General features: G+C 43.2%; 2 protein-coding genes across 2 annotated transcripts; both read left to right on the top strand.

Annotated features, from left to right (window-relative positions):
* Positions 1–8,380: 8,380 nt before the first annotated feature.
* LOC110527412 (2-oxoglutarate receptor 1-like) lies at positions 8,381–10,063 on the top strand. The gene has a single exon (XM_036984414.2). It carries the CDS (start codon positions 8,746–8,748, stop codon positions 9,781–9,783), a length of 1,038 nt encoding a protein of 345 aa, XP_036840309.2. The 5' UTR covers positions 8,381–8,745; the 3' UTR covers positions 9,784–10,063.
* Positions 10,064–14,537: 4,474 nt separating this feature from the next.
* LOC110527411 (2-oxoglutarate receptor 1-like) lies at positions 14,538–18,077 on the top strand. Its single transcript, XM_021608662.3, has 2 exons — positions 14,538–14,764; positions 16,746–18,077. Exon 2 carries the CDS (start codon positions 16,773–16,775, stop codon positions 17,811–17,813), a length of 1,041 nt encoding a protein of 346 aa, XP_021464337.1. The 5' UTR covers positions 14,538–14,764; positions 16,746–16,772; the 3' UTR covers positions 17,814–18,077.
* The last annotated feature ends 3,325 nt before the right edge of the window (positions 18,078–21,402 follow it).

The raw sequence follows: 21,402 nt of genomic DNA, 5'->3' as shown, positions 1-21,402 counted from the left end.
TAACGTCGCTCAATGTACTCCACGTTATTCCTCCCTTTATTTAACTGCTGCACAGGAATGATGTACTGTACCCATAGTGAAGAGGAAGTAGTACTGTACTTCCCGTATATTTTCAATAGTTTCATGTCAAATACAGCTGAAATGGGATGTGAATTATTTCTTCAGAAAGGTTCTATGCAGAAGTCAATGAGCTAAGGCCCAACAAAGGCACAGTGCGTGACATGCTTGTGTTTTCCCGTAGTGGGGCCCAGACAGTGCTGTAGGAGGTTTAATGGAGCTGAAAGGAGGGACTAGAGGTGGCTGATGTATAAGAGAGAGGAGGAGGAGGAAAGTCTCAGACAGGATATCGATGACTGAGGGAACAGCACTGACTGACTGACTGACTGACTGACTGACAGTAAGTTTCCATATTACTAACTGTGTCTCTAGCCTTGTTTATACCTGGTGCTAACATGCGTATTTTTTTCTGATCTTTTCCATATTCTGAATGTGCCCAAATTGTTAACGTTGCATCTACACACGGTATGTGTCTCCTATCCTTCCACTGTGTCTGCATTGTGACCAGATTCGGTGGTGCCTCCCAGTATGCAGATTATTTGACACATTTTTTCAAAATAAGATGTATTTATTTATTTTAAGACATGGTGTTACCTGTCAATGATTTTAGAGACCGGTATAGTGATGATTTAAATTATTTGACCATCCAGATCGGTTTATACTCGAATGATAATATCCAAATACACTGGGTCCCTGACTACCTCCGGAGATGGTCAGGAAGATCTGATCACAGACAGATCACAATGCGTATTTCAATTGTCCACACCTGTCTAAAAATGTGGGCCCATTCTGAATGTGGACAAGACCAGGACAAAGGACGCATGTTAGAACCAGGTATAAACGGGGCTTATGACTCAATGTGTATAGTACAAAGAAATTCTAAGGAGGACTTTTTTATTCTAGTCTGGCGTTGATCATACTTACTAGGTGGCTGCACATGTTACAGTATTTTCTGAAAGAAAGAATACATGAAGTGCAGAGTAAAAAAAGTAAGGAACAAGATGAGAAGGAATAATCAGACCTGAGGTGTAAACTTTGCACTGGCATGGTGTGGATTTTTTTGTTTGTGTAGGCTGCCAGACAAACCTGACACTGTCTCACACCTTTTGTGATGATGGGAGCAGAGGGAAGTAGAAAGGGTACTTTTTCATTAGTATTTTTATGTTAGTAGAATAATTTTTGAATTTGAAATTGTTAGAGGCTAGTGTTGAAAAATTGAGGCTAAGTGACTGTATTAGAAATAGTAGTAGTAGTATCAGTATCAGTAGCAGTAGCAGAAGTAATAGCAGTAGTAGAGGCAGTAGTAGTATCAGTAGCAGTCGCAGTAGTAATAGCAGTAGTAGCACTAGCAGTAGCATTAGTAGTAGTAGCAGCAGCAGCAGCAGTAGCAGAAGTAGTAGCAGAAGTAGTAGCAGCAGTAGTAGCAGTAGTAGCAGCAGTAGTAGCACATATAATCAGTAACAGTAGCAGTAGTATCAGTATAATTAGTAGCATTAGAATTAGTAGCAGTAGCAGTAGTAGCAGTATAATTAGTAGCAGTAGCAGTAGAATTAGTAGCAGCAGTAGTAGTAGCAGTAGAATGAGTAGCAGTAGTAGTAGCAGTAGAATTAGTAGCAGCAGCAGTAGTAGCAGCAGTAGCATTAGCAGTAGCATTAGTAGCAGTAGTAGCAGTAGCAGCAGCAGTAGTAGCAGCAGTAGTAGTGGTAGCAACAGCAGCAGTAGCATTAGCAGTAGTAGTAGTAGCAGCAGCAGCAGTAGCATAAGTAGTGATAGTAGTTGTAGCATTAGTAGTAGCAGCATTAGTAGCTGTAGCAGCAGTAGCAGGAGTAGTAGCAGTAGTAGCAGTAGCAGGAGTAGTAGCAGTAGTAGAAGTAGCAGTAGCAGCAGTAGTAGTCGTAGCAGTAGCAGCAGCAGCAGTAGTTGTAGTAGCAGTAACATTAATATTAGTAGCAGTAGCAGCAGCAGGAATAGTAATAGCAGTAGCAGGAATAGTAATAGTAATAGCAGTAGCAGCAGCAGCAGGAATAGGAATAGTAATAGCAGTAGCAGGAGCAGTAGCAGCAGGAATAGGAATAGTAATAGCAGTAGCAGGAACAGTAATAGTAATAGCAGTAGCAGCAGCAGCAGGAATAGGAATAGTAATAGCAGTAGCAGGAACAGTAATAGTAATAGCAGTAGCAGCAGCAGCAGGAATAGGAATAGTAATAGCAGTAGCAGTAGTTGTCGTAGCAGTAGCAGCAGCAGCAGTAGTTGTAGTAGCAGTAACATTAGTAGTAGTAGCAGTAGCAGCAGCAGGAATAGGAATAGTAATAGCAGTAGCAGGAATAGTAATAGTAATAGCAGTAGTTGTAGTAGCAATAACATTAGTAGTTGTAGCAGTAGCAGCAGCAGGAATAGGAATAGTAATAGCAGTAGCAGTAGTTGCAGGAATAGTAATAGTAATAGCAGGAGCAGTAGCAGCAGTAGCATTAGCAGGAATAGTAATAGCAGTAGCGGTAGTAGCAGGAATAGTAATAGTAATAGCAGTAGCATACTCAGAAATGTGAGGACTACGGATCGTATCCATTTAATAGTAATCAGATGTATTACAGTTACACAATAGGAGTTTAATTAGAAAATGGTACATACCAGAAATCTTCACGATAAAAATAATACAAAATAAGTCTTAACGGCATAGAAAATTCACTACTATTACATACAAACGTACATCAGGAGATCGGTTTACCAATGACTCCATGATCAACGTTTAAACCCATCTTTTACTCTCCCAAGAGTGGCAAATCCCAGTATCTCCCATCATCTAATTACCGTCACTTTGCATTGCCCAAAACAATAACAACAAAAGGTATGAAACTCAACACCCATTCTCTAATCTAATCACCACAGCTCAACACTGTATGATAAGAGCACACCCCTGTGTCGCTCCTTTAACTATCTGCCGTCCGACCAACAGAGTAACACAGTGTCTCTGTAAATCCATAGCACTTACAGTACAATAACATATACCATAATTCATAGCTCTTTGTGAACTCTTGAAACAATGCAAACATGAATGTAATTCACACAGTAACATTCATTTCATAGATTCAAGTTGAATTAGTCTTCACCTCTCCTGGCTTCAGTGACCCTAGGACTTCTGTGGGAATGTCTCTTCATTGAGATTGCCACAGATAAGGTGTGTTTGACCCTTGTGGTAGTCCACAGATGGTCTGTCATTCAAACAATGCCATAAATCGTGATTGAGTCATCACACTGGGCTCCGGGCCAGCAAGTCGCTAGACGCTTCATCACTGGCCTTCATCATCGTTCACATTAGTTTACTCTCTCTATTTTCGACTACAATAATCCCCTGTTTGGCACCTCTGGGTTGGGAAAGAACCAGAGGTGCCATAGCGAAAGAAGTTGAAGTGGTCTTTCGAAGAGAGGTGATCCAATGTCTGCAATAGCAACACTGTACTAAAGTTATAGTTACCACAAGCTGGCTTGCCAAGATGCACGGGCGGTACACCCAGTCCCACCACGTGTATGCGTATATGGCTGAGGCAAGGGAGGCTCTGGTCAGGATAGTTGAGGTCTTCTTGGCCAGGTTGACTATGACCTGGGAGTGTGCAAGATGGTAGCTGGAATCCTGCAGAAGCTCCTGAACCATGGCCATAGACTCCATCAGAGACCTGGTGCTCATCTCATAGGTATCCTCCCACCAGGGTGCAATAGTGTTCATGGGTACCCTGCCTAGAATATTCAGCTCTCCTATTGTGAAATCTTCAGTCACTTCCAAGCAGAAAGTGTGGTTAGCTGGACAGGTCAAGAAATAATTACAGTAATCTCGCTTATCACACGCCACTGGGTATGAGACACTAGGATAGCATGCAATGATCATACGCTCATCAGTACAGTATCGTTAAAAGTTATAGATTGCAATGTATGTCAGAAGGTGAGTGTAGCTGGTGCATGAAGTCAGGCGCAGGATAGCAAAATGAGGGAGCAACGTACTTTACTCAAAAAATAAAGGCACAAGGTAAAACAAATACATTTGACCAATAACCAACGGTAAATATTACGCACGGGTGAACACAGCACCCTTTGAAAAACCAGCCATCATGAACTGAACAGAACATAGAAATAATCTTGTAAATAATCATTAACGAGGGTTAAATACATGAACATGTAATTGGATAATGAAAACCAGATGTGTAGAAAATAAAGACAAAACCAATGGAAAATGAAAGATGGATCAGCAATGGCTAGAAGACCGGTGACGTCGACCGCCGAATGCCGCCTGAACAAAGAGAGGGCCCGACCTCGGTGGAAGTCGTGACAATGTATTACAGGTGCAAATTACATAACTTGAAGTCTCAGGACAACAAGACCAAGTTGTTAACAACGTATTGGTACCATTCACAAAAAAATTGCCATCAAAGTGATCACATTTTATGATTTGGTCTTTAATGACCACCCACAAAGGGTGGAGCTCGAGTTGGAAATGTTTGGTCCGGAAAAATAAAAGGGAAAGTTAATTAAATAAAAACAAATACAGCCAAAATATCCTCTAGAATTGTACATCACAGCAGCTAACAGTTCTGCACATAGAATATTCTGAATATTGTCTGACTTGAACCATTTCTCTAGTTCAAGTGAAACAATAAGGTTATTCAGCGCATGGCGTGGTGCCTTACCCAGGCAGAGATCCAATATCTCCTGCCGTGCAGCTGTGAACAAGTCCTGTGTGTAAGTTCTATAAGTTATGTGTTCCACAGTGTGGGTTTAGACAAAAACCATGAGACTAAGCTTCAATAATGTGTCAGCTTCTGACTTGATGGCCTTGATGATACTATCAACACCAAGCGTCAGGTGCTGAAAACCAGTAACTACTTGATTTGAAATCCATGCAGTATATTGTCATTGTTTAGCCAGCTGATATGTCTTAGACATGGAAATTCCAGCCCAAAGAGGCCAGTCAAAGCTGTGATTAAGTCTACCCTTGTAACCTGAAATCAAATCCTCAATACGTGTCTTCAACCATGTGTGTTCTACCATTACTGCTACAATGAACCTGGAATGCTGCCAGAATATTAGATATGTTGTAGAACACATGAATCGTAACTAGACTAGTATCATGCAAAAGGGTTGTGTTAATGTTTTTTTTAACAGGACCAACTTTAGGGACTGGATATGGTTATGGACACTGTTGGATTGTGGTAACCGCATGTAGCACAGGAGGTTGGTGGCACCTTACTTGGGGAGGATGGGCACTTGGTAATGGCTGGAGCGGAATGAGTGGAAAAGTCTCAACAACATCAAACATGGTTTCCATGTGTTTTGTGCCATTCCATTAGCTCCGTTTCAGACATTATTATGAGTCGTCTCCCCCTCAGCAGCCTCCACTGACATGTAATGAAGTTAAAACAATACTTTGTTGACCATGAACAACTCTTTACATTTGTCCAGGCTGTTGAAATTAGCAGCACACGAACCAACACAGTATATACCCTCCCTGCAGTTTTGTCCAGACGAATGGTCTGGGTCTGCAGAGGTCACCTATGGGAAAAGACTGATTATACAATAACAATGTGCTGATGTGTCCTGTAATGATGTGCATCATGCTTGCACCTATATGTGACAGGAAGCAGATTCGTCATGTGGTAACACTTCTTGGGATTCATTGTTATAAACAGAATGAAGTGTGTTCAGTATGCCTTTGGGTGAATTTGGTTTATTCAATAACTGGAAACAGATTGTTATTTTGTGTTGGAAACAAATGCCAAGATTAAACTTGATATCTATGTGAATGAACAGAAAGTCATTGTCTATGCAGGCGGGAAGATGGCTGGGTCCTATGTTACAGCAGATCTGTGTGGCACAATTTGGTCCTGAGATAACCACAGAGGGCCATGTATCTATCTGTTCCTGTTACTCCTATGGATAAAGTGGAATCTGGTTGTTTGTGTATGGCCCACTATGCTTCCATACCAGAGCATGGTTAAGCTCTACTCACTGTCCGAACTAAATGTAGGTTGGTCCCATCACTCTCCTGGCCTCTGTGGTCCAGGGGACAACTACCACCAGCCTGTTCAGACAGAAATAGAAAAAAAAAACAGATTTGAAGCAGTTTGGGACCCCGCAAAGATTGATCTGGTTAGCCAACACACGTGCTGTCGTGTGCACAGATGTGTTCCTTGTGGGGATGCAACCTTGCAGGTTGAAGGGGGACGATATAGTCGATCTGCAAAGACTCCCAGGTACCCCTCGGTGGGTCTGACCTGGCGAGCCTTGTATGGCCAGGCCACCCCTGGTTAACAGAAGCACACACCAAGCAGGTCTTACACCAGTGGTCCACATTAGCAACCAAACCCGGCCACCAATAGAACTGCTTCACGAGTTGAGCTGTTTTATCAGAGGAAACAGGAGAATGCAGGATCGGACCGAGATGCAGCGTGGTAAGTGCTCATGGCGATTTATCAAAAACGACCTTAACACTGAAATACAAAACAATAAACGATGTGATGAAAACGAAAACCGAAACAGTACCGTGTGGCGACAAACACTCACACGGAAACAAACACCCACAAACCAACAGTGAAACCCAGGCTACCCAAGTATGATTCTCAATCAGAGACAACTAACGACACCTGCCTCTGATTGAGAACCACACTAGGCTGAACACAAAAACATACATAGACTGCCCACCCCAACTCACGCACTGACCATACCAAATAAAGACAAAAGGAAATAAAGGTCAGAACGTGACAGTACCCCCCCCCCCCTAAAGGTGCGGACTCCGGCCGCAAAACCTGAACCTATAGCGGTGGGCCTGGGTGGGCGTCTGTCCGCGGTGGCGGCTCTGGCGCGGGACGTGGACTCCACCATAGTTTTAGTGCGCCTCTTAGCCCGCCTCCGTGGCCTCTTTAGAGTGGCGACCCTCGCCGCCGACCTTGGACTGGGGACCCACGCCATGGGTCCCGAATGGACGAGAGACTCCGTCACTGCCAGACGGACGAGAGACTCTAGCAGCTCAGGACAAACGGGAGACTCTAGCAGCTCAGGACAGGAGGTAGGCTCTGGCAGCGCTGGACAGGCAGGAGCACCTGTAGGCAGAAGACGGAGAGACAGCCTGGTGCGGGGGGCTGCCACCGGAGGGCTGGTGCGTGGAGGTGGCACTGGATAGACCGTACCGTGCAGGCGCACTGGAGCTCTTGAGCACTGAGCCTGCCCAACCTTTCCTGGTTGAATGCTCCCGGTAGCCAGGCCAGTGCGGCGAGGTGGAATAGCCCGCACTGGGCTTTGCTGGTGAACCGGGGACACCATGCGTAAGGCTGGTGCCATGTACGCCGGCCCGAGGAGACGCACTGGAGACCAGATGCATAAAGCCGGCTTCATGGCACCTGGCTCGATGCCCGCTCTAGCCCGGCCGATACGAGGAGCTGGAATGTACCGCACCGGGTTATGCACACACACTGGGGAGACTGTGAGCTCCACCGCATAACACGGTGCCTGCCCGGTCCCTCTCTCTCCGGAAAGCCTGGGAAGTTGGCGCAGGTCTCCTACTTGGCTTCACCAAGTGCCTTTTTTGGGGCTGCCTCTCGGGCTTCCAGCCGCGCTGCCGTGCTGCCTCCTCATACCAGCGCCTCTCTGCCTTCGCTGCCTTCAGCTCTGCCTTGGGACGCCGATATTCCCTCCCCTGGCTGTGCCCATGGTGCTTTACTGTCCATAATCTCCTCCCAAGTCCAGGAGTCTTGTGTTCGCTGCTGCTACCCGTTACCACGCCGCTTGGTCCTTTTGCGGTGGGTGTTTCTGTTACGGCAGATTTCCTCTTCGTCTGAAGAGCAGTAAGGATCGGACCAAGATGCAGCGTGGTAAGTGTTCATGACGATTTAATAAAAACTAACTGAACACTGAAATACAAAACAATAAACGATGTGACAAAAACCCAAACAGTACGATGTGGCGACAAACACTCACACGGAAACAAACACCCACAAACCAACAGTGAAACCCAGGCTACCTAAGTATGATTCTCAATCAGAGACAACTAACGACACCTGCCTCTGATTGAGAACCATACTAGGCTGAACACAAAAACCAACATAGAAAAACAAACATAGACTGCCCACCCCAACTCACACCCTGACCATACTAAATAAAGACAAAACAAAGGAAATAAAGGTCAGAACGTGACAGTCAGCAGTGAATCCCACTTCAAGTTAGCCTCTAATTCCCCATCAGAGACCACAACTATTTCTGATACTCCTTAAGATCCATAGCAGTAACACGAACTGCACTGACAGGTGTTGCATCTGTCAGAGTGAAATCCCCGGTATCACCCTGCTTAGCAAGTTTGTCAACAGCGCTGTTGTGTTCCTCATGCAATGAAGGGTCTTCAGTGATGTGTGCGCACACCTTCACGGCACCGTGGTTAAGGACAATCCTGAATTAATCATGAATAACGAAGAGTGAGAAAATTACAGACGTACAAATATCATACCCCCAAGACATGCTAACCTCTCACCATTACAATTACAGGGGAGGTTACGTTCCAAATCCAAAGCGCTGGAGTCCAGAGCAAAACAATGACAAATGTGTCACTGTCCCAATACTTTTGGAGCTCACTATATACGTATACAGTTATATAACTGTCTGTCTCTACTTGGGCTCCTCTTCTAGGCCTATAACAACACTCACAGCACGGTCATGTCTAGAACCATCTACAACGGGAACAAATCCGACGATAACTGCACCACTGTGGACACCCTGATGAAACACTACTACCTGCCCGTCATGTACAGCGTCATTTCCGCTGTGAGGCTGCTGGGTAACGTCACCTCCATCGCCATCTACCTGATCAAGCTACGACCCTGGAAGTCCAGCAGTATCATCATGTTCAACCTGGCGTTGACGGATCTTCTGTATGTTCTGAGTCTGCCTTTCATGGTCTACTACTACACCAACGGTGAATCCTGGACCCTGGGCGACTTCATGTGTCGCTTTCTGCGTTTCGGGTTCCACTTTAACCTATATGGTAGTATACTGTTTCTCACCTGTTTGGCTGTGTTTCGATATGTCGTGGCGGCGCATCCTCTGAGGGCGGCGCAGGTGCAGCAGAGGAGGTGGGGTATCTTGGCGTGCGCTGTGGTCTGGGCCATAGCTGTGGCAGAGATTGTGCCCATGCTCACCATGATCACCATGGAGACTAAAAACAACAAGACCCATTGTTTGGACTTTGCTAGCGGCGACCCGGCTGTCCTGTGGTGGTACGGCTGGCTGCTGACCGTGCTGGGCTACCTGCTGCCCCTGGTGGTGGTGGTGTGTTACGCCGGTGTGGTCCGTGAACTAGCCAAGGGGCCGCACACCCACAACCCTTGCCGGGTACGGGCACGCCGCCTCAACGTACTGATCCTGGTGGTGTTTGTGGTATGCTTCCTGCCATACCACATCCTGAGGATCCTTAGAGTAGACACCAGGATGAAGCCTGAGTCGTCATGTATGCTGGTGCACTGGGTCCACACCGCTTATATCCTGTCCAGGCCCATAGCGGGGCTCAACACCTTCTTTAACCTGGCTCTGTACACCTTGGCCGGGGACAAGTTCCAGCAGGCCTTCCTCAGTGTGTTCCCCTGGGGTTCCTGGTGGACCAAGTTCAGGACTCACCTCAAACTCAGCCTGGCTGTCGTCAGTAAGCCCAGTAACACAGCTTCAGCCGAAAGGCCAGCAGCCACAGATATGGCATAAAATAAGGACATGAAATATAAAACAGTGTTCTGTTTCATTCTGTGTGGACATTACTACCATGGCAATATATTGTCCTTCAATATTGTATATACTGCACTGTGATCCTGTAAATAGAAAACCTTTTATCAGATTTTATTGTGCCAATATGAGGTTTACAACATTGATGGGGTATCTATAAATATATTAGATACTTGTAAAGAGTGACTTTATATGTACTGTATAGTCTAATTGATATTGCCATATCACTTTATTATAAATAAATGTTTAACAATCCAATATCTGTCTCAGAGCTCAGTGGGTATTTAATGCATTGTTCTGGCATGACTTGAGAGAAACAAGAACATGATACTTGGCCCAGGACCAGAAACATGTCAATATGATTCAGACACCAAATATTTTCACTTCTATACCCAGTGTTGGCACTCTTTCAGGTATGTATTTCTCACGTACTTAACGCAAGCAAAAATTTAATTGAGTCTAGGAACAAGGAACAGGTTGGCTAGGGACGAAAAGGAGTGGCTGGGCAGAAAGATTTCCTGCTGTTAAGTGACGTCTGTTTTACATCTTACATTATGGAGAATCACAGAACCACTTCCTAATGAGGTCACTGATTTTATTTATTTGTTATTTTACCAGGTAAGTTGACTGAGAACACGTTCTCATTTGCAGCAACGACCGGGGGAATGGTTACAGGGGAGTAGGTGGGGAAGAATGAGCCAATTGTAAACTGGGGATTATTAGGTGACCGTGATGGTTTGAGGGCCAGATTGGGAATTTAGCCAGGACACCGGGGTTAACACCTCTACTCTTACAATAAGTGCCATGGGATCTTTAATGACCTCATAGAGTCAGGACACCTGTTTAACCTCCCATCCGAAATCACTGCCCTGGGGCATTGGGATATTTTTTTAGACCAGAGGAAAGAGTGCCTCCTACTGACCCTCCAATACCACTTCCAGCAGCATCTGGTCTCCCATCCAGGAACTGACCAGGACCAACCCTGCTAAGCTTCAGAAGCAAGCCAGCAGTGGTATGCAGGGTGGTATGCTGATAATCAACTTTATGATCCTGTTTTTCCTCTGAAGGCTATTTACTACAGTATAATACATTATTAATGCAATTTGATTTCAACTAATTTCATCATTTGATAGTTTTAAATAGCTAACAAACTAGTGTCAGATTAGTGGTGCTTAAATGTTAATTTGAGGCTGTACTATTTGAATCCCACATCAAAGGGTGGTAATGTCCACTGTCCACCCTACCTTGTGGGAGTGCAGACCTTATTTCAGATTCAAAGCTGAAAGCAATTATCTAACGCAAAGAAACACTTGAGTGAACTCTCTGACAGTAAAAAAATACCTCTGTATAGTATCTTTCTACCATAACACAGTGAGAACAATATAGAAACTTGAATATGAATATAAATGAGTAGTCCTTTGTGTGTAACAAGATCCTCCTGTCTCTAGCTGCAATTGATTGTTGGCTTTTGTTTCTTGTCAACCTTTCAATCTCTTCCTCTACCGTTCCGGTAAACATTGTTGAAAAGCTCCTTATTTAGGGAAGATAAGATTTTGAATGGAAATACATTTTAGGTCCCATCGACAATAGAAAATCAAGTGTGTGTGTGTGTGTGTGTGTGTGTGTGTGTGTGCGTGCGTGCGTGCGTGCGTGCGTGCGTGCGTGCGTGCGTCGTGCTAAAGATATGGTGTGAGCTGCAGCTGTTTGTAGTCTATCATTCTAAGACCTGAGCATGTCAGACCATAGAGCTAGTGTAGAAGTCATTATTTTGATTATGGAACTACACATGGTTAAGTAAACAGTTATTCAAGCGTGACCGTAGTGAAAATAATGTTTTCTATGGGTTAAATGTGAGCAGTGGAGGCTGCTGAGGGGAGGATGGCTCATAATGATGGCAGGAATGGAGTAAATGGAATGGTATCAAACACATGGTTTGTTCCTCATCACTGTATCTTCATTTTCCCTGTGTTAGGTACGAGGAGGACAAGAAGGAATGGAGCGGGATGCTGAGGGAGATGCTTTACGCCGCTGGCTCCTCCTGCGTAGCCATGCGCCTCAATGCTGCCAAGATGCCCAAACTCTAGACCCTTGTTGCCCTGTCATATTTCCCCATGATGCCCTCTGTCTGCCTGGATTACCACCATCTTCTCTGGGTTGTCTTTCCATTTCAGTAATAGAGGGGGTGTCACCGTCACATGACAACTCAAATGTGGACTCTTATTGGTTGATTGTGTTGAGTTTCAAATAGTCTATTTATGATCTCAGGTGAATTTCGGTACAATATAAACAACATCTACTTTGCGTCAGTGAAGACCGCATCAGTATATTAGTTTCCCTCACTATAGAGTAACCCACAATGTGTATTTAGCTAGCTTTTTTGTAAAATAAACATTTGTTAAAATACTCCTGTTATGGTTGATTTGAATTTGGAGTAACAGTAGTCGCCATTTTTCATGGCTAGTTTAGTTTAAGGATTAACCTCTTTTTTTCCATTTTTGACCTAAAATGACATACCCAAATTTAACTTCCTGTAGCTCAGGCCCTGAAGCAAGGATTTGCATATTCTTGGTACCATTTGAAAGGAAACACTTTGCAGTTTATGGAAATGTGAAAGGAATGTAGTAGAATATAACACAATAGTTCTTGTAAAAGATAATACAATGAAAAAAACAACTGTTCTAATGTTTTTTTCGTACCATCTTTTTTGAAATGCAAAAGAAAGGCCATAATGTATTATTCCAGCCCAGGTGCAATTTAGATTTTGGCCACTAGATGGCAGCGGTGTAGGTTCAAAGTTTTAGACTGATCCAAAGAACCAATGCATTTCTGGTCAAAATGTTGTATCAAGACTGCCCAAATCTGCCTAATTTGATTATTAATAACTTTTCATGTTCAAAATTGTGTGCTCTCCTCAAACAATAGCATGGTATTCTTTCACTGTAATAGCTACTGTAAATTGGACAGTGCAGTTAGATTAACAAGAATTTAGGCTTTCTGCCAATATCAGATATGTCTATGTCCCGGGAAATGTTCTTGTTACTTACAACCTCATGCTAATCACATTAGCCTATGTTAGCTCATCCGTCCCGTGGAAGGGACACCGATCCCGATTAAATATTTGTCTGCGAATAGCACACATTTTATACTAGATTCAAGTCTAAGATATGGTAAATAAGGAAAATAAATATAGGTGTGAGCCGGTTCGTAAAGTAAAAACAAACAGGTTAAACATCAACTCATTGGCAGGTTTAAACAACTGTCCTGCATTATGCATACACAATGTACACCACAGTATGTGTCATACCAATACTGTAGGTCCCTAAAGATTTCCACAGTAGATTTGACATACAGGAGGTTGATCTCCGTTACCCACAGTGGTGGAAAAAGTACCCTATTGTCATACCTTAGTAAAAGTATAAATCACTTCAAATTCCTTATATTAGGCAAACCAGATGGTACAATCCTCTTTCTTTACAGATAGCCAGTTGCACTCTCCAAAACGCAGAAATAATTTACAAGCAATGCATTTCTATTTCGTGAGTCCGCCAGATCAGAGGCAGTAGGGATGACCAGGGATGTTCTCGTGACAAGTGTGTGAATTCGACCATTTTCCTGTCCTGCTAAGCATTCAAAATGTAATGATTAATTTTGGGTGTGTAAAAAGTGTATTATTTTCTTTAGGAATGCAGTGAAGTAAAAGTTATCAAAAATATAAATAGTAAAGTACAGATACCCCCAAAAACTACTTAAGTAGTACTTTAAAGTATTTTTACTTAAGTACTTTACACCCCTGGTGACCCCGAACTAGAAATCTCTATGTTACCTAGTCTGTCCTAGAGATGAAATAAAGGTGAATATTACACCAAAACTCAAGAAACAAATTCCACATTCACCACAAAGAATATTAGGAGCATATGTTGTACTATTGTAAATGTGGGCATTTTCACTAGATCGTAACTTCCTCTAGATACCCTTTACATTCATGAGTTGAACTTGCACTGTAACATTACAAAATACTTACAACCACCACAGCTTTTGACTGTTTTCACCGGCATCCATTTCTAGTTCACTAATGTCCGTCATCAACATATATCAAGCATATCAACCTGCAGGCTGATGCCAAATGCAGGACATGTGACATAAATCAGTACAGTAACACTAAGCCACTAAACCTGTAACGATTTTCATTGGTGGAAGAAGGAGTAGACCAAAGCGCAGGGTGGTACGTGTTCATGATGCCTTTAATAAACTGAACACTAAATACAAACGAACAGAAGAATAAAGGAAAACCGAAACAGTGTGGAGTTTACAGTTTCCCGTATGGTGAAAACACTGAAACGGAAAATAATCACCCACAACTCAAAATGGGAAAACAGGCTACCTAAGTATGGCTCTCAATCAGAGACAACGATAGACACCCTCATCTGATTGAGAACCATACCAGGCCAAACACATAGAAAAAGAAAACCTAGACCTACAACATAGAATACCAACCCACATCACACCCTGACCAAACTAAAAATAGAAACATACAAAGCAATCTACGGTCAGGGCTTGAACTGAGGGGGAATAACGCAGCTCGATGTACTCCACGCTATTTCTCCCTTTATTTAACTGCTGCACAGGAATGATGTACTGTACCCATAGTGAAGAGGAAGTATTATTGTCCTTCTCGTATATTTTCAATAGTTTCATGTCAAATACAGCTGAAATAGGATCTGAATTCTTTGTGAATAAGGGTTCTATGCAGAAGCCAATGAGGTAAGGCCCAACAAAGGCACAGTGCGTGACATGCTTGTGTTTTCCCGTAGTGGGGCCCAGACAGAGCTGTAGGAGGTTTAATGGAGCTGAAAGGAGGGACTAGAGGTGGCTGATGTATAAGAGAGAGGAGGAGGAGGAAAGTCTCAGACAGGATATCGATGACTGAGGGAACAGCACTGACTGACTGACTGACTGACTGACAGTAAGTTTCCATATTACTAACTGTGTCTCTAGCCTTGTTTATACCTGGTGCTAACATGCGTCTTTTTTTCTGATCTTTTCCATATTCTGAATGTGCCCAAATTGTTAACGTTGCATCTACACACGGTATTAAAATGTGTCTCCTATCCTTCCACTGTGTCTGCATTGTGACCAGATTCGCTGGTGCCTCCCAGTATGCAGATTATTTGACACATTTAAAAAAAAAAATGTATTTATTTATTTTAAGACATGGTGTTACCTGTCAATGATTTTAGACCAGGACAAAGGACGCATGTTAGAACAAGGTATAAACGGGGCTTCTGACTCAATGTGTATAGTACAAAGAAACTCTAAGGATGATTTTTTAGATTCTAGTCTGGCGTTGATCATACTTACTAGGTGGCTGCACATGTTACATTATTTTCTGAAAGAAAGAATACATGAAGTGCAGAGTAAAAATGTAAGTAACAAAATGAGAAGGAATAATCAGACCTGAGATGTAAACTTTGCACTGGCATGGTGTGGATTTTTTTGTTTGTGTAGGCTGCCAGACAAACCTGACACTGTCTCACACCTTTTGTGATAATGGGACCAGAGGGAACTAGAAATAATCATTTTGAATTAGTATTAGTAGAATAAGTTTTAAAGTTGAAATTGTTAGAGGCTAGTGTTGAAAAGGTGAGGGTAAGTGACTGTTTTAGAAATAGTAGTAGTAGTAGTAGTAGTAGCAGTAGTAGTAGCAGAAGTAGTAGTAGTAGTAGTAGTAGCAGCAGTAGCAGTACTAGTAGTAGTAGCAGTAGTAGTAGCAGAAGCAGTATTAGTAGTAGTAATAGTAGTAGTAATAGTGTTGACTGTGGTAGAAGTAGGCCTAAAAGCAGTGAAAGTTACTGTTGGTGGGTTCTACAGTCCTGGATAGTTTCATCAAAATTGTAAGTGTGCCTTGAATTCTAAATAAATCACAGACAGTGTCACCAGCAAAGCACCCCCACACCATCACACCTCCTCCTCCATGCTTCACGGCGGGAGCAATATATGCAGAGATCATCCATTCACCTATTCTGCATCTCACAAAGACACAGGGTTGGAAAAATACATCTCAAATTTGGACTCATCAGACCAAAGGACAGATTTCCACCGGTCTAATGTCCATTGCTCGTGTTTCTTTGCCCAAGCAAGTCTATTCTTCTTATTGGTGTCCTTTTTGTAGTGGTCTCTTTGCAGATATTTGACCATGAAATCCTGATTCACCTCTGAACAGTTGATGTTGAGATGTGTCTGTTACTTGAACTCTTTGAACCATTTATTTGGGCTGCAGTTTCTGAGGCTGGTAACTCTAATGACCTTATCATCTGCAGCAGAGGTAACTCTGGGTCTTCCATTCCTGTGGAGGTCCTCATGAGAGTCAGTTTCATCATAGCGCTTGGTGGCTTTTGCGACTGCACTTGAAGAAAATGTTCAGATTGAATGACCTTCATTTCTTAAAGTAATGATAGACTGTCATTTCTCTTTGCCTTTTTGAGGTGTTCTTGACATTAACTTGTACTCAGTCTTTTGCCAAATAGGGCTATCTTCTGTTAACCACCTCTACCTTGTCACACACAACTGTTTGGCTCAAACGCATTAAGAAGGAAAGAAATACCACAAATTAACTTTTAATAAGGCACACCTGAAATGCAATCTAGGTGACTACCTCATGAAGCTAGTTGAGAGAATGCCAAGAGTGCGCAAAGCTGTCATCATGGCAAAGTGTGGCTAATTTGAAGAATCTGAAATATACAATTTATTTTGATTTGTTTAACACTTTTTGGTTACTACATGATTCAGTGTGTTTTTTAATAGTGTTGATGTCTTCACTATTATTCTACAATGTGGAAAATAGTAACATAAAGAAAAACCTTTGAATGAGTAGGTGTGTCCAAACTTTTGACTTGTATTGTATATAATTATATAACTGTTTGTCTCTACTTGGGTTCCTCTTCTAGGCCTATAACAACACTCACAGCACGGTCATGTCTAGCGCCATCTACAACGGGAACAAATCCGACGATAACTGCACCAATGTGGACACCCTGATGAAACGCTACTACCTGCCCGTCATGTACAGCATCATTTTCGTTGTGGGGCTGCTGGGTAACGTCACCTCCATCGCCATCTACCTGATCAAGCTACGACCCTGGAAGTCCAGCAGTATCATCATGTTCAACCTGGCGTTGACGGATCTTCTGTATGTTCTGAGTCTGCCTTTCATGGTCTACTACTACACCAACGGTGAATCCTGGACCCTGGGCGACTTCATGTGTCGCTTTCTGCGTTTCGGGTTCCACTTTAACCTATATGGTAGTATACTGTTTCTCACCTGTTTGGCTGTGTTTCGATATGTCGTGGCGGCGCATCCTCTGAGGGCGGCGCAGGTGCAGCAGAGGAGGTGGGGTATCTTGGCGTGCGCTGTGGTCTGGGCCATAGCTGTGGCAGAGATTGTGCCCATGCTCACCATGATCACCATGGAGACTAAAAACAACAAGACCCATTGTTTGGACTTTGCTAGCGGCGACCCGGCTGTCCTGTGGTGGTACGGCTGGCTGCTGACCGTGCTGGGCTACCTGCTGCCCCTGGTGGTGGTGGTGGTGTGTTACGCCGGTGTGGTCCGTGAACTAGCCAAGGGGCCGCACACCCACAACCCTTGCCGGGTACGGGCACGCCGCCTCAACGTACTGATCCTGGTGGTGTTCGTGGTATGCTTCCTGCCATACCACATCCTGAGGATCCTTAGAGTAGACACCAGGATGAAGCCTGAGTCGTCATGTATGCTGGTGCGCTGGGTCCACACCGCTTATATCGTGTCCAGGCCCATAGCGGGGCTCAACACCTTCTTTAACCTGGCTCTGTACACCTTGGCCGGGGACAAGTTCCAGCAGGCCTTCCTCAGTGTGTTCCCCTGGGGTTCCTGGTGGACCAAGTTCAGGACTCACCTCAAACTCAGCCTGGCTGTCGTCAGTAAGCCCAGTAACACAGCTTCAGCTGAAAGGCCAGCAGCCACAGATATGGCATGAAATATAGTACAGTGTTCTGTTTAATTCTGTGTGGACATTACTATCATGGCAATATATTTTCCTTCAATAGTTTATATACTGCACTGTGATCCTGTAAATAGAAAACCTTTTATCAGATTTTATTATGCCATTATGAGGTTTACAACATTGATGTGGTTTCTATAAAAATATTATATACTTGTAAAGAGTGACTTTATATGTACTGTATAGTCTAATTGCTATTGCCATATCACTTCATTATAAATAAACGTTCAACACATTTGATGCATGACTTGAGAGAAACAAGAACATGATACACTTGACCCAGGACCAGAAACATGTCAATATGATTCAGACACCAAATGTTTTCACTTCTATACCCAGTGTTGGCACTCTTTCAGGTATGTGTTTCTCACGTACTTAACGCAAGCAAAAATGAAATTAGAGTCTAGGAACAAGGAACAGGTTGGCTAGGGACGAAAAGGAGTGGCTGGGCAGAAAGATTTCCTGCTGTTAAGTGACGTCTGTTTTACATCTTACATTATGGAGAATCACAGAACCACTTCCTAAAAAGGACACTGATAATCAACTCTATGATCCTGCTTTTCCTCTGAAGGCTATTTACTATAATATTTTATTCATCTAATTTGATTTCAACTAATTTCATCATTTGATAGTATCAAATAGCTAACAAACTAGTGTCAGATTAGAGGTGCTTAAATGTTAATTTGAGGCTGTACTATTTGAATCCCACATCAAAGGGTGGTAATGTCCACTGTCCACCCTACCTTGTGGGAGCCCAGACCTCATTTCAGATTCAAAGCTGAAAGCAATTATCTAACGCAAAGAAACACTTGAGTGAACTCTCTGACAGTAAAAAAAGACCTCTGTATAGTATCTTGCTACCATAACACAGTGAGAACAATATAGAGGAGTGATAGGCTAGGATAGAAACTTGAATATGAATATAAATGAGTAGGCCTTTGCGTGTAACAAGTTCCTCCTGTCTCTAGCTGCAATTGATTGCCGGCTGTTGTTTCTTGTCAACTTTTCAATCTCTTTCTCTACCGTTCCGGTAAACATTGTTGAGAAGTTCCTTTGATGAATACCCCATGTCATTAGAAGCAGTGTTTAATGCATTTGAACCTTTCGAGAATGCACAGGCGTATTCCAACAGGAGCATGTGGTCTCCTATCATAGTATCTACTGTCATACAGAGAGGTGTTCAGATGTACAGATTAGTGCTGTGTTGCACACTGACTGGGAACCAGGAAGTAACTGTCTCTGTCTGGTAAACCCTCTCCTGTCTGGTAAACCTGTCTCTTCCTTCCTCCACACCTCCCTCTCTATCTGTATAATTTCATGTTTCTCGATTAACCACTTGTCTTTCTATTAGCACACGCCCTTCCCATATAAGTCAACTGGAATGTAAGTTGACAAAGCCACTGTTTTAGAGGTGTCTCTACAGGCCACAGCTACTTTTCTATTTAAAATATATATATATATAATTCCCAAACATCAATTCTACATAATATGTTGAATATGACATAAGTGTACTGAGTATAAGGACTCCATGTGGTTCAGGGCTGTCTTCATTTCAATGTATATTTAAGGTAAATTAGTCAACCCGAACAACCGGAATGGCCCGGTTTCAATCAACAGTGAGAGATCTTCTTCAGAAATGAGGAGTGATTGGATTGTTTGTTCTTTAGAAATGATGTCACCAAACGATTCTACTGAGTGCCATATGTCATATCCCTTTATGCGTCACTGTAACGAGTGCGCTGAGAGTCGGGAAGCAAGTACAGGGAGTGAGTGAGTGTTTTAATAAATAAACAAACCACAAACAACGCACTGACACGAAACAGAGTCAAAAACACCTGAGGAGAGAACCAAGGGGAGTGACAGATAGAGGGAAGATAATCAAGGAGGTGATGGAGTCCAGGTGAGTGTCATGAGGCGCTGGTGTGCTTGACGATGGGGACAGTTGTGCGGGATAATCAGCAGCCTGATGACCTAGAGGCCGGAGAAGGAGTATACGTGACAGTCACTAACCATTTCACAGTGCTCTCTCATGTTAATGATTCTAAAAGTGAAAGAGCTCCTATGGTTAGAACAAGTGCCATTTGGGGAAGCGGTGGACTTGACACTGAGGTTAATTTTGGTCTGAATTCTTGCAACAATGGATTTCTACTGGGATCACACTGCTTTTCAAAAAAAGCTTCACATCCTAAGTGTTATTCACAGTAGTGCATGGTATTAGTTATGGAGAAAAACAACTTATCTCACTGTTGCTGGGTTCCCTTGATAAGACATAATGATGGTTGTACAATTATGGGAGTAAGAACACACGGACTTCCTCCTCCTCCTCCTCCCCCTCCTCTTCCTCCCCTCCCTCCTACTTCTCCATACATACAGTTGAAGTCAGAAGTTTACATACACCTTAGCCAAATACATTTAAACTCAGTTTTCACAATTCCCAACATTTAATCCTAGTAAAAATTCCCTGTCTAAGGTCAGTTAGGATCACCACTGTCACGTCCTAATCTTAGTTCCTTTTTATGTCTCTATTTTAGTTTGGTCAGGGCGTGAGTTGGGGTGGGCATTCTATGTGTTGTTCTATGTTTTTGTATTTCTGTGTTTGGCCTGGTATGCCTCCCAATCAGAGGCAGCTGTTTATCGTCGTCTCTGATTGAGAACCATACTTAGGCAGCCTGTTTTCCCACTATGGGTTGTGGGTAGTTGTTTTGTGTTTCTTCACCTTACAAAACTGTTGGTTCACGTTGTAATAAATTAAACATGGACACGTACCACGCTGCATTTCTATCCTACTCCTCCTCAGAAAAATAGGAAAACCGTTACAACCACTTTATTTTAAGAATGTGAAATGTCAGAACAATAGTAGAGAAGGATTTACTTCAGCTTTTATTTCTTTCATCACATTCCCAGTGGGTCAGAAGTTTACATATACTTATTTGGTAGCATTGCCTTTAAATTGTTTAACTTGGGTCAAACGTTTCGGGTAGCCTTCCACAAGCTTCCTACAATAAGTTGGGTGAATTTTGGCCCATTGCTCCTGACAGAGCTGGTGTAACTGAGTCAGGTTTGTAGGCCTCCTTGCTCGCACACACTTTTTCCGTTCTGCCCACACATTTTCTATGGGATTGAGATCAGGGATTTGTGATGGCCACTCCAATACCTTGACTTTGTTGTCCTTAAGCCATTTTGCCACAACTTTGGAAGTATGCTTGGGGTCATTGTCCATTTGGAAGACCCATTAGCGACCAAGCTTTAACTTCCTGACTGATGTCTTGAGATGTTGCTTCAATATATCCACATAATTTTCCTTCCTCATGAAGCCATCTATTTTGTGAAGTGCACCAGTCCCTCCTGTAGCAAAGCACCCCCACAACATGATGCTACCACGACCGTGCTTCACAGTTGGGATGGTGTTCTTCGGCTTGCAAGCCTCCCCCTTTGTCCTCCAAACATAACACTGGTCATTATGGCCAAACAGTTCTATTTTTGTTTCATCAGACCAGAGGACCTTTCTCCAAAAAGTACGATCTTTGTCCCCATGTACGGTTACAAACTGTCGTCTGGCTTTTTT

The sequence above is a fragment of the Oncorhynchus mykiss genome, chromosome 7 (assembly GCF_057628025.1).
Source record: "Oncorhynchus mykiss isolate SJ-2025 chromosome 7, ASM5762802v1, whole genome shotgun sequence".
In the NCBI taxonomy this organism is placed as follows: domain Eukaryota; kingdom Metazoa; phylum Chordata; class Actinopteri; order Salmoniformes; family Salmonidae; genus Oncorhynchus; species Oncorhynchus mykiss.
This window is presented reverse-complemented; position numbering and strand designations above follow the sequence as displayed.